This window comes from Centropristis striata, chromosome 19, assembly GCF_030273125.1.
Source record: "Centropristis striata isolate RG_2023a ecotype Rhode Island chromosome 19, C.striata_1.0, whole genome shotgun sequence".
Taxonomy (NCBI): Eukaryota; Metazoa; Chordata; class Actinopteri; order Perciformes; family Serranidae; genus Centropristis; species Centropristis striata.
The window spans coordinates 4,029,620-4,049,825 of NC_081535.1; the positions used below are offsets into that span (position 1 = coordinate 4,029,620).

At 37.8% G+C, this 20,206-nt stretch overlaps 1 protein-coding gene across 1 annotated transcript in view; it reads left to right on the forward strand.

Annotated features, from left to right (window-relative positions):
* LOC131992925 (ephrin type-A receptor 5) overlaps positions 1 to 20,206 on the forward strand; it is a 151,073-nt gene that overhangs the window by 91,885 nt on the left and 38,982 nt on the right. Inside the window, exons 7-13 of the mRNA XM_059358637.1 lie at positions 622 to 711; positions 1,951 to 2,020; positions 2,146 to 2,248; positions 12,653 to 12,720; positions 14,687 to 14,812; positions 16,197 to 16,382; positions 19,759 to 19,820. Of these exons, the coding sequence (XP_059214620.1) occupies positions 622 to 711; positions 1,951 to 2,020; positions 2,146 to 2,248; positions 12,653 to 12,720; positions 14,687 to 14,812; positions 16,197 to 16,382; positions 19,759 to 19,820 (705 nt within the window). The remainder of the gene's footprint in view (positions 1 to 621; positions 712 to 1,950; positions 2,021 to 2,145; positions 2,249 to 12,652; positions 12,721 to 14,686; positions 14,813 to 16,196; positions 16,383 to 19,758; positions 19,821 to 20,206) is intronic.

Below are 20,206 nucleotides of genomic sequence, written 5' to 3' on the forward strand. Positions count from 1 at the left end.
CACTTTATCTCTTTGGCTTTTGAGAGTTTGGATGCAAAAATCCCAATAAATCTCAACTGTGTTCATATCTCTGACAAAAGAAACAAGAGTTCAGATTTATACATTAAGGAAAGAAGGAAACACAAAGTCTAAGCAAGAAAAATCCAAAGACCTGATAATTAGAGTCAAAATGTCTTCTAATAAGTGACTCTTTATATAATAATCATGTTTATTTTGTTGCAAAGTATAGCAATGAAACTATGATCTTTTTTTGTACACATTTGATCTTGCTTCCTAACTTTTGGTCTGTAGTGTATAAGGTCCATTTGTGAGGTTGTCAATACCATGCTCACCTGAATGCAAAGTAATGTAATTATATGTGTGCATCATTGTGTTACATTTCAAATATAGTCTATATTTCATGCATTTGAGAATTCTAAATGGAATTTCTGCCTTATAACAATGTAATATTTGCAGAAATTTATTGACAAAAATAGCTCTTATTGGCCCTCAGAGACACAACTGAATATATATTTAGGTAAATGTGCAGAAAAGGAGGCACTTTGCAGCAAAAAATAATAATACAAGCTGCAAAAACATATATAAAGCAAGTGAATTGCATGTCTTCCTCTTGTCCTCCAGGAGCAGGACTCCAGTTACACTATTATAAAATCCAAGGAGACTGAGATGACGGTGGAAGGCCTGAAGCCCTCTTCAGCCTACATCTTCCAGGTGGGTTCAATTTTTTTTTCAATAAAAAATGCATTGTTAACCCTTGTGTTGTCTTATATGTCTTATACGCCACTATGTTTAACAGCATAGAAAACCCCCTTAACGATCTTTTTTCACCTTGAATTTCAATGACTTTTCCTAGAATGACTCCAACATGAGAAAAGTGACATTGATATTGATATTTCCATGAAAGCTTTACAACAACAGGGTACAAATCTGGTATTAGGCGTCATTTTTGACCTCCACAAACACCATAAAAACCATGCACCTTGCTAAAAAAACATGTTTACACCTATACAGTACCTTTAGCAATAAACAAATAAGAAAAAGAAACAGTAAAACACTTATGACAGGTGTGTTGCAATAAAAACGAGCGGACTCCACTGATTAAATACAGTTTTTCTGCACTGTAAAAGGGAAAACTTTGATATCCATAAAGTTTTATGGCAAATTACAGGTTGTTGCTCCATGCAAAATAGATTTGGGTTCAATCAAGTTGCTTTATTGAAGGACAAGTGGTGAATACAGAAAAAATACTGAAAGCAGTATCAAAATGACCAAAAAAGACACAAAATTACTTAAAAAAGACACAAAATGACCAAAAAAGACACAAAAATTATTAGAAAAAGACACAAAATTACTAAAAAAAAAGACACAAAATGACCAAAAAAGACACAAAATTATTAGAAAAAGACACAAAATTACTAAAAAAAAAAACCCCACTGAATTACTTTAAAAAGACACAAAATTACTATATAAAGACACAAAATTACTAAAAAAAAAGACACAAAATTACTAAAAAAAGACACAAAATTACAGAAAAACCTAAATTACTTAAAAAAAGACACAAAATGACCAAAAAAGACACAAAGTTATTAGAAAAAGACACAAAATTACCAAAAAAAAGGCACAAAATTACATTACATAACATTTCCACTTCTTCCGGTAACAACAACACGGCAGATAATAATAATAGTAATAATGATAAACGCTCCGGTAGCAGCTGCCTTTCTTTTTGTTAACGTCGTCATAGAAACAAGTGAAACAAAGCTCCAGCTGGAGCAATAAAGGGACCTTCCACACACAACACGGTAAAGAGACATTCATATAAAACTCACATTAAACTTTCATATCAAGGTGAGGGCCACAAAATACCATCACGAGGGCCGCAATTGGCCCGCGGGCCGCCAGTTTGAGACCCCTGGTGTAATGTATTTTTTTGTACATGTTGCGTTGCAGGTGCGAGCCAGGACCTCGGCAGGCTACGGCGCATTCAGCCGGCGTTTTGAGTTCCAGACCAGCCCGTACTGTGAGTACCTGAGAGAGTTCAGCGTGTTGGAGGCTACCACCTGCTGCAGCAACAACAGGCGCCAGGTGTGCTTTTGTCTCGCTGCTATTTGTGTCTAATTCCACCTCTTTTCTTGTCTTTGGCAGTAACGGCGACCAGCGAGCGTGCTCAAGCCTCCATCGTGGCGGTGGCCATCACGCTGGCTCTGGTCCTGCTGGCCGTGGTCGCTGGATTCCTGCTCAGTGGACGGTAAGACATGAAAACACACAGACAGAGGAACAGAGACACAAGCAGGGAAACATGATAGCTCTGTAGATTTAACGGTGAAAAAATATAGTCTATATTTCATGCATTTGAAAAATTTAAATGGAATTTCTGCCTTATAACAATGTTTTGCAGAAACATATGAATATATATTTATATGATATGAAATAGCAAAATCATAAATCATAATCATAAAGTCATAACATCATTTTTTAAACTAAGTTGAATTTCTTTGGTAACTTATTTCTAATTTATTTTTATTTATTTATTTATTAAGAACATTTTTTTTTATTTTTGTACACAATTTTTTATTTTTTTTATTTTTTTTACATTTATGAAACTTGAAACTCTATGGCACAGAACTGTATGATATTAACAGTATCTGGTTGGTGAAAATGGTTTATTTTTGCTTAATTTTTTTAATGAGACAAGTGGAATAAAGTGATTTCACTCAGTCAGACGGAGGAACGGAGACACAAGCAGGGAAACATGATATCTCTGTAGATTTTACTGTGAAAAAAAACTGCCAAACCACGACAGTAAAAGACCATAAAATTATAAATGAGTTAATTCAGTTTCAGTAACAATGAAACACTGTAAATGTATATATCGGACAAAACAGTATTTTTTTTTATAGTTTTGCTGTTTGAAAAATACATTTCTCCACTGTAAAATACACTGTAATATGTATTTAATGTATATAGGCTATACATACCTGTAATTTTTGCATTTATTTTTTGTAAAAAAAAATACTTTTTCTCACTGTTATATGTACTAAACACCATATCTAAAATATATAAAATATTTTTGAGCTGTGGATCAGTTGGTAGAGCGGGTTGCCCACCGATCGGAGGGTTGGTGGTTCGATCCCCGACCATGGCAGCCTACATGTTGAAGTATCCTTGAGCAAGATACTGAACCCCAAATTCCTGATGGTGGCAGATGGCAGCGTTTAGGGTAGCCTCTGCCACCAGTATGAATGTGTGTGTGAACAGGTGAATGAGCGCAGTCTGTAGTGTAAATCAGCTATTCTCAACCTTGGGGTCCCGACCCTAATTGGGGTCTCGAGATGATTTCTGGGGGTCGCCAAATCATTTTGGAAGTCAGCTCTGTCTCCTCTGTGTTAAAGTGTTCATGTGTTAATGTGTTTTAGTCTTTTTGGTCATTTTGTGTCTTTTTTGGTCATTTTGTGTCTTATCTGGTAATTTTGTGTCTTTTTTTGATCATTTTGTGTCTTTTTGGTCATTTTGTTTCCTTTTTTGGGTCATTCTGTGTCTTTTTTGTCATTTGGGGGTCAATTTAAGTCATTTTTTGCTTAATTTTATGTATTTTTTTGGTAATTTTGTGTCTTTTTTTTATCATTTTGTGTCATTTTGTGGTCAATTTGATACTTTTTTGGGTAATTTTGTGTCTTTTCTGACAAATCCCAAAGTATCAAGTTGTTACTTTCCAAGGAGTCTCTGTCTTGAAGCTGACTGTTACACACTCAGGAGGTCAGAATGGACCTTTAAACTGATAGCAAAGCACTTAGATTAAAAGTAACAATAAAATATAAAGTGAGCGGGGGTCGCGGACAACATTCATGTTAAATTGGGGGTCGCGACTCAAAAAGGTTGAGAACTACTGGTGTAAAGCGCTTTGAGTGGTTGCAAAGCGTCTAGAAAAGTTCTATATAAGTGCAGGTCCATTTACCATATTTATATGTAGGTGTAAGGTGCACTTGTACTGTTTTCTGACACTTTAAACCTCACATTAAAGGAGTTTTAAGGCCTTTTTCCTCCTGTCACATTTTACTAAATGTAAACTTCTTACACTCCAATATACAAGTTCTTAATCACTGTGGTCAGTGGTTAGCTAATGGTTTCTGGCTAATGGAGGAGCATTTAGCTGTGTTTAAACCTGATGTGGTTACAGTTGGGAAACCGATCGTCACACACATGCACACACATTACTTGTAAACCTGTAAAAATGTGCAGAAAAGGAGGCTCATTGTACAAAATCTGCATCAAAAACACTAATAAAAGCTGCAATATATGAGGTCAATAGCTCATAATGGCCCTCAGAGACAGCTGAATATATATTTATATGATATGATATAGAACAATCATGACTAATAGGTGAGAACTCAAAAATGTCTTGTGTGCAGTATGAGACATTTATAATGAAGAAAGTCATAACAAAAATGTTGAATTTCTTTGGTAACTTATTTCTAATTTATTTTTATTATTATTTTTATTTATTTATTAAGACATACAATTTAATCCATTTATACATTTTTGTATAAAATGTTGTTTTTTTTACATTTTTGAAACTTATATTTACAACCTTGTTACAACTCAGTCGAAGTTTTACAGCCAAATCTATGGCACAGAATTTTATGTTATGAACAGTATCTGGTTAGTGGAAATTGTTTATTTTTGCCTAATTATTTTTTTTTTCCTAATGAAAGCATTCATCACAAATGAAGGGTTCAAGGACGGTCAAAAATATAAAAAATCTGCCAATAATATTTACACTTTTTAGCTATGATAAATGGCGTAATTCCTGTTATTTTTTTAAAGTAAATATACACTTTAAACCCGCCAACTGGTTGTTGGGTTCAGACAGTTAAAAAGGAGGCACTTTGCATCAAAAAACAATAATAAAAGCTGCAATATACAAGTCCTAAATCACTGTGGAAATAGCACAATCATGACTAATAGCAAAGAGAACTCAAATATGTCTTGTGTACAGTATAAGACATTTATAATGAAGAAAGTCATAACAAAAAAATTTTTAAAAGTAGGTTGAATTTCTTTGGTAACTTATTTCTAATGTATTTTTATTTATTTTCTAAGAATGTATTAAAATTAAATCCATTTATACATTTTTGTATACAATTTGTTTGTTTTTTTTGTTTTTTTACATTTTTGAAACTTCTACTTACAATCTTGTTACAACTCAGTCGAAGTTTTACAGCCAAATCTATGGCACAGAATTTTATGTTATTAACAGTATCTGGTTAGTGAAAATGGTTTATTTTTGGCATTTTTTAAATTAGATTTAATAAGATTTTTTTGGCTAGGTTAGATTTTTCCTAATGAAAGCATTCAACACAAATGAAGGGTTCGGGGACTGTCAAAAATATAAAAAATCAGCCAATAATTTCACTTTTAAGCTATGATAAATGGTGCAAATTCCTGTTATTTTTTAAAGAAAATATGCACTTTAAACCCGCCGACTGGTTGTTGGGTTCAGACAGTTAAATGCTGCCAATAGAAGTGACCTTGTAATAAAAGCACGTCTGCAGTGACACCATTCATCCTCTCCTCTTCTGAGTAAATGACATTATTGGATGATGACAGTAAACACTTGAAGGGAAGAATGGCAAAATACATTTCTCAAACACACGACAATTTAGGTAATTTATTCATGAAATTCTGAAGGAGGTGGCTGCTCAGAGGGTGCGTTTTATTTTTTTATTTCTAAATCCAGTTATTATTATTTTGTAGAGAACAGCAGCCGTGTCCGTCTCTGTCTCTCTAAGTGGATGGAGGATAGTTGGCTTAGTCACTTCCTCGTCCTCCTCTGACCTTTGCTGACTAACAAATATCACCAAATGTCAGATCTCACTTATGACCTAGATATGTCTGTGTTGTAGAGGAGCACTATGGGATTATGAAACAGCTTGAGGTTAGAGATTTGTAATAGGTCAGGATTAAAGACTGCTTTTTTTATGTTATAGCTTAATGTCTATGTCGCGAAGCCCTCTTGATTTTAAGGGATGTAATAGATCTAATGTGTTAGATATAAATGAGTCAGCATTTAATTCATTAGTGGGACAAAAACAACTAAATAAGGGCTACATTAAACGTTTATTCATTTATTTAAATAGAAAAATCACTATAGAATAGTTTAAAAATAAAGGCTATATCGCGAGAATAAGGACATGTGTAACATCCCTCCTGCAGAATACACAGGTAACCTCACCTAGCGGTAACCTCACCTAGCGGTAACCTCACCTAGTGGTAACCTCACCTGGCAGTAACCTCGCCTAGCAGTAACCTCGCCTAGCGGTAAACTCACCTAGCGGTAACCTCACCTATTGGTAACCTCACCTAGCAGTAACCTCACCTGGCGGTAACCTCACCTATTGGTAACCTCGCCTAGCAGTAACCTCGCCTAGCGGTAACCTCACCTAGCGGTAACCTCACCTATTGGTAACCTCACCTAGCGGTAACCTCACCTAGCAGTAACCTCGCCTAGCGGTAACCTCACCTAGCGGTAACCTCACCTATTGGTAACCTCGCCTAGCGGTAACCTCGCCTAGTGGTAACCTCACCTAGAGGTAACTTCACCTATTGGTAACCTCACCTATTGGTAACCTCACCTAGAGGTAACCTCATCTAGCGGTAACCTCACCTGGCGGTAACCTCACCTAGCAGTAACCTTACCTGGCGGTAACCTCACCTATTGGTGACCTCACCTAGCGGTAACCTCACCTATTGGTAACCTCACCTAGCGGTAACCTCATCTAGCGGTAACCTCACTTAGTGGTAGCCTCACCTAGCGGTAACCTCATCTAGCGGTAACCTCACCTAGCGGTAACCTCACTTAGTGGTAACCTCATCTAGCGGTAACCTCACCTAGCGGTAACCTCACCTATTGGTAACTTCACCTAGCGGTAACCTCACCTATTGGTACCCTCATCTAGCGTTAACCTCACCTAGTGGAAACCTCACCTATTGGTACCCTCACCTAGCGGTAACCTCACCTAGTGGTAACCTCATCTAGCGGTAACCTCACTTAGTGGTAGCCTCACCTAGCGGTAACCTCACCTATTGGTAACCTCACCTAGCGGTAACCTCATCTAGCGGTAACCTCACTTAGTGGTAGCCTCACCTAGCGGTAACCTCACCTAGCGGTAACCTCACCTATTGGTAACCTCACCTAGCGGTAACCTCACCTAGCGGTAACCTCATCTAGCGGTAACCTCACTTAGTGGTAGCCTCACCTAGCGTTAACCTCATCTAGCGGTAACCTCACCTAGCGGTAACCTCACCTATTGGTAACTTCACCTAGCGGTAACCTCACCTATTGGTACCCTCATCTAGCGTTAACCTCACCTAGTGGAAACCTCACCTATTGGTACCCTCACCTAGCGGTAACCTCACCTAGCGGTAACCTCACCTAGTGGTAACCTCACCTATTAGTACCCTCATCTAGCGGTAACCTCACCTAGCGGTAACCTCACCTAGTGGTAACCTCACTTAGTGGTAACCTCATCTAGCGGTAACCTCACCTAGCGGTAACCTCACCTATTGGTAACTTCACCTAGCGGTAACCTCACCTATTGGTACCCTCATCTAGCGGTAACCTCACCTAGTGGTAACCTCACCTATTAGTACCCTCATCTAGCGGTAACCTCACCTAGCGGTAACCTCACCTAGTGGTAACCTCACCTAGTGGTACCCTCATCTAGCGTTAACCTCACCTAGTGGAAACCTCACCTATTGGTACCCTCACCTAGCGGTAACCTCACCTAGCAGTAACCTCACCTAGTGGAAACCTCACCTAGTGGAAACCTCACCTAGCAGTAACCTCACCTAGCGGTAACCTCACCTAGCGGCAACCTCACCTATTGGTAACTTCACCTAGCGGTAACCTCACCTAGTGGAAACCTCACCTATTGGTACCCTCACCTAGCGGTAACCTCACCTAGTGGAAACCTCACCTATTGGTACCCTCACCTAGCGGTAACCTCACCTAGCGGTAACCTCACCTAGCGGTAACCTCACCTATTGGTAACCTCACCTAGCGGTAACCTCATCTAGCGGTAACCTCACCTAGCGGTAACCTCACCTATTGGTACCCTACTCTAGCGTTAACCTCACCTAGTGGAAACCTCACCTAGTGGAAACCTCACCTAGCGGAAACCTCACCTAGTGGAAACCTCACCTAGTGGAAACCTCACCTAGCGGTAACCTCACCTATTGGTAACTTCACCTAGCGGTAACCTCACCTAGTGGTAACCTCACCTAGTGGAAACCTCACCTATTGGTACCCTCACCTAGCGGTAACCTCATCTAGCGGTAACCTCACCTAGCGGTAACCTCACCTAGCGGTAACCTCACCTATTGGTAACCTCATCTAGCGGTAACCTCATCTAGCGGTAACCTCACCTAGCAACAGAAACACAGAGCTAATGGAAAAATTGCGAAGCGTCAGGGAGACGAAAATGCTGAATATCTCAAAAAGAAAAAGAGAGGGTGCCATGAAAGTCACATTGAGTTCGGCTTCATAGAAACACATGCATGTGCTCCTTCTTTCATTAAATCATCCATTCCTCTTCACTATTACATCATTAGTAATGTAGTTCATGCCTATGTGCTGATTTATTCCCAGCGATGGTAAATATGTAGTAATGTACCAGAAACACTGTCTAGAAACACTAGACACAGACAGTGGGGCGTCTGCTGATGTTGGAGGATTAAAAAGCAAATCAGGAAGACAAAGTGGTGATTCTGCTTCAGCCGATCAGGGACGAGGATCGCTCCGTGTGGGGGAGGGGAGGTGGACCAATGCCAAATTTTCCAGTGATGGATTTAGGACACGACCCCCCCCCCCAACAACCACTGTACCCCCCACTCCCCCCCCCAACCCCCCTCAGCCTGCATGACCCTCCAGACTACACATGCATCCATAGACATCCCAATACAGACACATGTGTAGACACACACACACATACGCGCTGATGCGTAACATACGCATGGGTTAACACACACACACACACACACACACACACACACAGACATACACACACACATTCTTGCTCTTCTATCTTTGTGAGGGCCGTCATTGGAATAGTGAATTGCCTTGCAAGGTTATAATAGTTTTGAATTTTTCATTAGTTGTAGTTTTTTGTAATGGGGTATTTGTTGGGTGGGAGATTAAAAGAGGTCACAGTAAATGTTTCCTTTATTTCCTTTGTCTGATCCATCTTCATTATGTATGAAAAAAGTTGACAAAGACGAAAACGAAGGACATTTTCACTATAATTTTAGTTAGTTTTGTAACCACACAATACAGTTTCAGTTAATTTTCATTATCATGTAACCTTTAACCCTTAAAACAAAGTCTGAAATCTCAAAGAAGCCTTTAAAGAAGTGAGGACCGGCCGAAATGTCCTCACTTTGCAAAAATATCCTCACTCTGTTGGTTAAAATCGTGTTCCGGTCCTCACTAAGTGGGAAGTACAAGAACACACACACACACACACGTAGGAAGTTGGAGAGCCGTCCGGGTATGTGCGTGTTCAAACCCCTTGACTCAACAGATCCGGCAAACTAAACGCCCTCAGGCGGACACACACACACACACACACACACACACACACACACAGACAGACAGACTCCCCTCCCCCAGAATATCCAGCTGCCCGATCCAAACCCCTCCAGCCCAGCCCGGCTGTCCTTCAGAGATCTGGGTGGGAAAGATGTGAACATGACCCCTCTTTGTGTGTTTGTGTGTTTGTATGTTTGTGTGTTTTTGTGGTTGTGTGTTTGCTGGTTGTCAATATTTTTATACACTTGAGCTTTTTTTTAGTCTTCCAGAAGTGAAAAAAGAGGAAAATTTTGGCATCTTAAATATTTTGTTGGTCAATAAATGAAAGTGATGCATTAACTGTTAAAAACATATTTATTTGAGTGTGTGTGTGTGTGTGTGTGTGTGTGTGTGTGTGTGTGTGTGTGTGTGTGGGAGATCAAATTTCAGATCAATCCTTCTGTTTAATCTGGGTCGTCTGTGATTATCTCTGATGCTGCTTGTCTAAATATTGGAAGTCAGAAGCTTTGAGCACACACACACACACACACACACACACACACACACACAAACAAACAAATACACACACACATACACACACATACGCACACACACGCACGCACACATATACGCACACACACACACCTACACTCATACGCACACACACATGCACATACACACACATACGCACACGCATGCACACACACACATACACACACACACACACACACTCACACACATATACGCACACACACACACTCACACACACAAACAAAAAAACATACGCATTCACGCACGCACATACACATATGCACACATACATACACACACACACACACACACACATACGCACACACACATACACAAACACACTGTACAACAAACAATGAAAACAGGTTTTGGCCTCTACATCTGGGGAGAGAAATCTACGATATGGATGCAAACAAACACAAATTTTGCTTGTACGTCTTCTTCTTGACCACAAATCTTTATTTTCTACATTTTTATTTTTTATCAAAAAAGCACAAAGCTGCTCTCTCCTCTGCCAAAAGTCAGAGTTGATCTGTTGACGAGGGCTTTCTTGGAAAACGATATCATTTGAAAACTGCACTCCTTTGCTAATGTCTGAAATACTGCTACTAGTTTTCAGCATTTTCAGCAACCTTGCAGTGTAAGTTAGCAGAACCTCTGAGGATATAAACAGCTTATGTTGCACTTAGATTAGAGAGTGATTGTGTCGAGTGTTGGCCATGATTTACTTCTGTGTGTCTGGCTGTTTTATCTTGACTGGGATCTCTTTGTGCTGTTTTTCTTCTCTGAGTGTAAATGTCACTGTGTGCTCTTTGTTTAGATATACAATCAGTGGATTAAATGCACAAGGACATACAGTATTTTGTGCTAGAAATTGGAAATGGATGTCAACAAATCATATAAAATCATTGCTAAATGCTATTATAAATACACCAGCTGAAACTGAACTGTAGGTGAAATTAATCTCTCTAATTTAATGACTCCTAGTGTGATATTAAATATAAAAATAACAATGAAAATGATACTGAATTAGTAAATAGATCTATGTTACTGCTAGGGGCAGGTTAGGGTTGCAGTATTCTGTGTGGCAATATTGGATCAATACACAAACAACAAATATCAATATTTTTTTTATATTATATATATATATATATATATATATATATATATATATATATATATATATATATATATATATATATATATATATATATTATATATTTTTTTATATTTATTTATTTTTTATAAATAATTCATTTTAGTGCTAGAATAATAAAATCAATTGCTTTTTTAGTCTACTAGATGGTGCTGAGTTGAGATCTTTTATTTAACTTTCTTTCAAATTCCCCAGGTTGCCCAACAGGCTGCATAACTTTTCTTTTGTACAAGTTACTTTTTCAACATATTTCATTTTCAGTATATAGACACCAAAAACACCTTTTCTGCCCATTTTTATTGAGAATTGGGGGTTACTGGCAGTGGGTTTTTAGGGGGAGATAGCAGGTCAACAATAAATTACACATAAAAGTGGTGGACATCATCTGAATTCGAATTAATTTTAGTCGTAGAATATTAAAATCAATTGCTTTTTTAGTCTACTATGGTGCTGAGTTGAGATCTTTTATTTAACTTTCTTTAGATTTCCCCAGGTTGCCGAACCGGCTGCATAACTTTTCTTTTGTACAAGTTGCTTTTTCAAAATGTTTCATTTTTCAGTGGTCATGTTTCATTCAGTTAAGTTGGACTATGAAGCCTGTATATATTTGGACACCAAAAACACCTTTTCTGCCCGTTTTTATTGAGAATTTGGGGTTGCAGGCAGTGGGTTTTTAGGGGGAGATAGCAGGTCAACAATAAATGACTAATGCGACCGGCTAATGCTACCGGCTAAAGTGCACCGGATAATGTGCGACCGGCTAATGTGACTGGCTAATGTGCTACCGGCTAATGTGCGACCGGCTAATGCAACTGGCTAATGTGCGACTGGCTAATGCAACTGGCTAATGTGCGACCGGCTAATGCAACTGGCTAATGCAACCGGCTAATGTGCGACCGGCTAATGCAACCGGCTAATGTGCGACTGGCTAATGCAACTGGCTAATGTGCGACCGGCTAATGCAACTGGCTAATGCAACCGGCTAATGTGCGACGGGCTAATGCAACTGGCTAATGCAACTGGCTAATGTGCGACCGGCTAATGCAACTGGCTAATGCAACTGGCTAATGTGCGACCGGCTAATGCAACTGGCTAATGCAACTGGCTAATGTGCGACCAGCTAATGCAACTGGCTAATGCAACTGGCTAATGCAACTGGCTAATGTGCGACTGGCTAATGTGACCGGTTGTCATACATGCTGGGTGTCCTAATCGGAGTTGGAGAACTCCAACATCAGTCGGACTAACACGTTTACATGCACTTCAGTTGTCCAGTTATAGTCAAATTAAGGCAATAATTGTTTTTTTTTCAATGTAAATGTACTGACTGTCTTTACCTGTGAACATGACATCACTGTAGCATGGCGTTGATTCTGATGTTTGTGTGTCGTCCCTCTCAGGCGGTGTGGCTACAGCAAAGCAAAGCAGGATCCTGAAGAGGAGAAGATGCACTTCCACAACGGTCACAGTAAGTAAATACAGTCCAAAGTCAGTGTATGTGTGTGTTTATGTGTGTGTGTGTGTGTGGGCAAGTTCATCCAAAGTTCTCACTACATGTACTATATCGGGTTCAGACAGCGGTCATGTCTGTACGAGTTTGTTCATCCCCGTAGGCCCGTGCATGTGTGTGTGTGTGTGTGTGTGTGTGTGTGTGTGTTACAGTACAGTTGACAGTGTTTTGTACCAGCAGCGATTCTCTAAATGACACAGCTACACACCAGCTCCATGGCAGCCATGTTGGCAGAGGACACAAGAGCTGTGGTGATTTATAGGCCGTGACAGATTAATATATTTGGGCACATTGTTGGCATTGTCCCCTCCATCCATCTGGCTTCAGAGCTGAGCGTGACGGGTTCATCAGCTATGGAGGAGTCAGGGAAAAAAACAAGAAATAAACAGTGTCAGTATGTTTGGTAAACCTTCATATTGCTTGATATCATGCATGAAAATATTTTTAAATTAATTTTAATGACTTATCATGCACACAAAAAGTGACTGAAAGAGTGTCCAGTTTTAGAGATGATTAAAAGTCAAGTCAAAGTTTATTTATAGACATTTAAAAACCATCTCAGTTGACCAAAGTGTACAGTTATTAAAATACAATAAAGAAATCTTACACAAATATAGTAATAAATTAAAACAATGAAAACAATAAAATACTAGAACAATAAAACAATAAAATGTTAATAAAAACTCAATCTAAAAACAGAGTTTAAAAAAAGAGAAGAAAAGAGTAAAACGTTTTTAAAAAAGCATGAATTATGGCATTTTTTCCCGGGTAATTTTAGTTTTTGTAAGGAGTGCTGCTTTTTCAAAGGTATTAAATTTAAGGACTGATGCAGTTTATATTTCTGTACAATATTTTTATGATTTATTTTACATGTGCAATATTCTATAGTTCATATCCAACTGAGTCCGTCTACATTGTATATAATGTTCAAAAGTTTTTAATTTAGCTTTGTCTTAATTGTTAATACTTTTTTATATTTCTACTTGTTTATAGTGTAAATTGTAAATATATAATATATGTTATTATATTATTATTCCCACTCTGTAAATTTATCCAGAGAGCTACTTTTTATCAAACATAAAGCTTTATTAATTGTTTTACATTATTATACATTATACAAACTGTATTCCATTGTCAGCCAATTCTATAAATCTGAAATCTATAATAATTAATAAATAAGTATATAATAATAGAATAAATGGCTAAATAAACATCATTACTGTTCAGATCCAGTCAAGTGGTGACTATATAAAAAAATATATATATAATTATACATTATTTAAAAAAGTTTCAATAACTGCACATATCAGAAAATCTCACTTAAAAACCCACCTCTTGTCTCTTGCCTTCAATTAAAGTTTTTTTTCCTCTAGCAAGTGCTAGGGAATAGTGTCCCCTAGTAATCCGACAGTGCTTTTAAAATTATCCCTTCTTCTTCTAAATTATTTTAAATTTAGTTTAGTTTTTTTTGTTTGTTTGTTTCTTTTACCTTTGTCAATTCTCTATTTTATTGCACTTTTATGTGAAGCACTTTGGTGCGGCTCAGCCGTCTGTAAATGTGCTATAGAAATAAATTTGACTTTGACTTTTACAGAGAGCATATACACCAATACCGATATGTCCTTGATAGGCCAATATCAGCAAATTATATCAGTCAACTAATATATCCGTCTATATTTTATGTGTTTATGTTATAATGTCTCCCATGAGAAATTGACAAATCAAGCTACTACTTAACACTGATGAAATAATGTTGTTGTCAGTATTGTCCTGCTCCCTGATTTGCAACAAGCTTGCAAAAGCCTCACACATTTACATGTTTCTGTATGTATATATGCATTGCATGGTGGATGCAAGCCTGAATACATGTCAATGGTGGTAAATTACATCTAAATGGTAATGATGCATGCATATGTGTGTGCAGTAAAGTTCCCGGGGGTGCGTACCTACATTGACCCGCTCACCTACGAAGACCCCAACCAGGCGGTGCACGAGTTCGCCCAAGAGATCGACGTCTCGTTCATCTCCATCGAGAGGATCATCGGAGCTGGTGAGTCCATTCCTCCTCTGAATGTCAGATTGAGGCTGATTTAGCCAGAATAATGCATCACAGGTAAAAATACGCTTTTTTTTACAGCCTAATTACCAACAAGGCTGTATTAAAACACACTGGCTGTACAGTAATAACAGCAACGAGTGCAGCATTAATTAAGTGCTGTGTAGAATTTAACCACTTTCTCATTAAATCTGCAATAGTGTGACATATTTTCTCCCAACTGCATAAACCTGTCACTTTTCATAATTGCGCTTCATTGTATAGGCGCACATTTACACACACACACTCAATTAAGCCAAACACTGCAAGAAAATGACAGCTCGGAGCTATAAATGCTGTTTGTGCCCCGCTGACAAACATGTTGATTTGCAGCATTCAGAGCTGAGCAGGTTTTCTAGCTGAGCAGCAGTGAAATGTTGTGATTATAAAATCTGAAGGTGCATTCAAATACCCATACGACACGATGTAGTATGTTCCAATAAATAGTATGTCAAATATAATATGACAAATATACCAGGATGTTCTACTGCAGCTGGTTGTATTGTTTGTGTGCATTTTGTAGGATGCATACCAGCATGCTTTCTGCACAATCCTCTGCGAAAAAGTAGTCAGTCCCAGTTGTATGCAGAACATAGACTGTATATAAATAATGGACATAGTCACCGTGACATCTCGTTAGTTTGTGGACCAAAATTATCAAAAAAAGACATAAAATTATTAAAAAAGACACAAAATGATTTTAAAAAAAGACACAAAATGATTTAAAAAAAAGACACAAAATGATTTAAAAAAGACACAAAATAATTTTTAAAAGACACAAAATTATTTAAAAAAAGACACAAAATGATTAAAAAATACACAAAATTATTAAAAAAAAGACACAAAATGATAAAAAAAGACACAAAATTATTTAAAAAAAGACACAAAATTACCAAAAAAGGAATTAAAGGGACTTCCCACACACATCAAGGTGGGGGCCACAAAATATCATCAAGTGGGCCTGCAATTGGCCCACGGGACGCGAGTTTGAGTACCCCTGCACTACATGAAAAACTGCTATTTTAAAGTAAAAGCACTGAATTCGTATTTCTTTGTAGAATATTTTCAGTTATTTTTATATTTTCAGTTTTTAAAGATAATCACTGTTACACATTAGCTTCATTTGTTTAGATATATATATATATAGATGATTGAAATAATGATTACAGGGCCAAAAAATCTTTTTTCAGTGCACAAAAGCCATGAAATGTCTAAGAAACCTAAAGGAAACTTTTCGATTCAGGTTGCTAAGAAAAGTCTGTTTCAACACTGGATCCGACTTAAAGGAGGTGATAAAGTGGGCTGAAATGTTAACCCTCTCTCTCTCTCTTGGCCTCAGGGGAGTTTGGCGAGGTGTGCAGCGGACCGCTGAGGCTGCCGGGGAAACGAGAGCTGCAGGTCGCCATCAAGACCCTGAAGGCGGGCTACACGGAGCAGCAGAGACGGGACTTCCTGTGGGAGGCGTCCATCATGGGCCAGTTTAACCACCCAAACATCATCCGTCTGGAGGGCGTGGTCACCAAGAGTGAGTCATCACCACCATGTCTGATCCCAGTCTGACTGTGTTTTGGTTGTCCCAGATATGCCCTTCAGGATTTGTAAACTACCGTATTTCCTCAATGTAAAGCCGGCCCCTATTAATGAGCAGCCTCATTTAGTAACCGGGTGTAAAAACAGTTTTTAGTAAATAAAAGCCGGCCTCTTTTATCAGCCGGGTGTCTTACCGGTGTTATGTCAAAGTCTGTTCCCCCGTCGATATGTGTCCCCCTTACCTTAACCTGCACCAACCTGACCCCTGACCCCAACCAGTCCTCCTTTAAGTTGTTAACATGAGCCCAAGTTTACCTGAACCCCAAACAGTTCTCTCTACAAGGCCTAACCTTAAATGACTAAAAAATTACACAAAATTACTAAAAAAAGACACAAAATGACAAAAAAAAAGGACACAAAATGACCGAAAAAAAGACGCAAAATGACCAACAAAAGACACAAAATGACCGAAAAAAGACACAAAATGAAAAAAAAAAGTTACAAAATGACCGAAAAAAGACACAAAGTGACCTAAAAAAGACACAAAATGACCAACAAAAGACACAAAATGAACAAAAAAGACACAAAATGACCAACAAAAGACACAAAATGACCTAAAAAAGACACAAAATGACCAACAAAAGACACAAAATGAACAAAAAAGACACAAAATGAACAAAAAAGACACAAAATGACCAACAAAAGACACAAAATGACCAAAAAAAGACACAAAATGACCAACAAAAGACACAAAATGACCAACAAAAGACACAAAATGACCAACAAAAGACAAAAAATGACTAAAAAATGACACAAAATGACAAAAAAAAGACAGAATGACTAAAATTGTTCGGCTGAACACACAAGACACAAATAAAATGGACACAACACCTGTATTTAGAAGTTTGGCCCCACGAGTTAGTACTGTAGGTAAATATGGTTGTTTCTCCCGCTGTCCTAGTCATTCTCTGTAAAGTCGAGCCGTTTACACACGTTCTTCTGGGCTTTTTACTAGTTTAGACATTTTAAATCCTGCTTAAAATGAACATTCAGCTGTTCATTGTTTGTTTACATCCCAGTACTTCCAATATGGCCGACATCCTGGTAACTGGCTACAATGCGCTGTGTAAAACACTCTAAAAAATGCCGGTCAGAGCTGCTCTGATTTTCTGATTTTTTTAGTTATAGAAGCCCCGGCTACTGTTTGAGGAAATTCGGTTTGTCACAATGCCGATTAGTGAGACTCCTCATATTGCAGTTGTACTGTGTGGATGTTTTAGGAATCTGAAGCTCAACTTGTCAGCCTCTGCTGTGGTTTCTTCACTCTATAAGCTCTACTTTGTCAGGCTTTTTCAACGTCCATCAGACTCGGCTGTTCTTCATCAGGCAGCTTTAGATGTGCTTCGACAGCCTCCACTGTGCTTTATGGAGCTTTGAGTTGTACTTTTGAAGTGACCTTTCTCTGACTCCTACATACCAGTGATGTCATGCAGTCGTATTGCAATAAGAACATGAAATGAATGAAATATATTTTACAAATATATTTTTATATATTTTACAGATTTTAATTGTTATCATGATTTTTATTTCCATTTTAAAATGCGTCTCTCCTTTCTCTCGTCTCTTCATATCTGATCAACACTTTCTACACCAGTAGTCCACCAACCACCAGGGGGCGGGGCCGTGTTTCTCCCCTGAAAAAAGCCTGGTTGCTGATTGGATAAAATGCGAAGCAGGATGTGATGACTTTGTTCCTGCATGCATTTGTAAAAGCCGGTGAAGCAGTGTTGCCAACTTAGTGACTTTGTTGCTATATTTAGCAACTTTTCAGACCCCCTTAGCGACTATTTTTCAAAAAAGCAACTGGCGACAGATCCAGCGACTTTTTCTGGTGTTATTGGAGACTTTTGTATTAGTTTGGAACTGAACATTGAGTTCTCACAATTCAATTTAAATTTTCTGCGACGAACATCCGGTTAGTTGAGGCAGAGCAATCAAGCGTAGAAAACGGAGGTGCTGATTGGCCGAAGAGTCGCTCTGTGTATCTGCGCTCGATTGCTCTGCCTCAACTACCCGGATGTTTGTCGCAGAAAATTGAAATTGAATTTTGCGAACTGAATGTTCAGTTCCAAACTAATAAGTTAAATTTCAAATTACAATGCAATGATTCAAATTGAACAATGCAAATTCAAATTTTGTGATTCAAATTCAGTTTTTTGATGCAATTATTCAAGTTAAGCAATTCAAGTTAAAATATAAATAATTCAAATTCAGTTTCTGGTGGCACATATTTCAGCCCATAGATGATAGATGTCCTCCATCTAACACTGTGGGATCTCCTCCCAGAGGGAGGGATTTGAAGAGGGGAGAGGGGAGTCAGAGATCACCTCCTGGTACGTGAGGAGGAGACGGAGGGGAGGAGACAGCCGCTGGCTCAGACGCTGAGTGTCTCCTGCTGTCTCCTCTCAAGGACAGAACCAGAGTTAACATATCACACTGAGACTGAGGAAGAAACCACATGACAAACTGTTCTAACTCGGTACAGAGAGAGAAGAACCTGTTACACCATGTTCATTAGATAGACAGACAGACAATGTTATTGCGAATAGTACAGTATATAATATATAATAATAATAATAATAACAATAATAATAATTATAATAAGGTAATAATAATAGTAGTATATCACAGTATATGTAGTATATCACAGTATATATATATATATATATATATATATATGTATATGTATATACAGTACAGGCCAAAAGTTTGGACACACCTTCTCATTCAATGTGTTTCCTTTATTTTCATGACTATTGACATTTTAGATTCATCAAAACTATGAATGAACACATGTGGAATTATGTACTTAACAAAAAAGTGTGAAATAACTGAAAACATGTCTTATATTCTAGTAAGCAAAGGGTGGTTACTTTGAGGAATCTAAAATACAAGACATGTTTTCAGTTATTTCACACTTTTTTGTTAAGTACATAATTCCATATGTGTTCATTCATAGTTTTGATGCCTTCAGTGGGAATCTACTTTTGGCCTGCACTGTATATCTATATATATATATCTATATCTATATATATGTATATGATATATTGTACCTGCATTATATATGCATATAGATACTTAACACAAGATGTACATACAATAGATAATATACTAAGAGTATATGAATATGTAAATAAGTAGAATGTGCAAAAAGACAAGAATATTGTATAAATATGATGTATAAAATCAATTAATACACATCTCACGTATGATGTGAAGTATATGTTCCAGTATTGGAGTGTTGTAGAGGAGAACTTTATGAATGTGTTCTTGTCTTTGTGGTGAAATATCTTGTTGTTTTTGTTTCTCAGGTAAACCTGTGATGATCATCACTGAATACATGGAGAACGGATCTCTGGACACGTTCCTCAAGGTAAGATAGAGAACCAAGGAACACTTCACACCTAGAGATCTCTATATGTTCATCACTTTCTCTCAGGGTGTTACCTTGAGTTTGTGAAAAAGAAACAACCTTGTTTTGCTTGCATGCTGCTGACGAACTCAGCATCTAAAAACAGAATAAAACTTTAATGAGTTGAAGTAATTTAAGGCCAGGTTTAGCAACTTCAGAACGATCTGAAAACATAAAAACTCTCACACAACTTACACAGTTTAATCAGTTTATCCAGCCGGGTGCTCAGTACTTCCCAAAAACATGCATTTATTGCCATAATTTTACTATTTTCTGAGTCTTTTCCATTGCAGAATGGATATTTTTTTAATTTTTTATAAAAACGTTTTTTATAAAACATATCATCC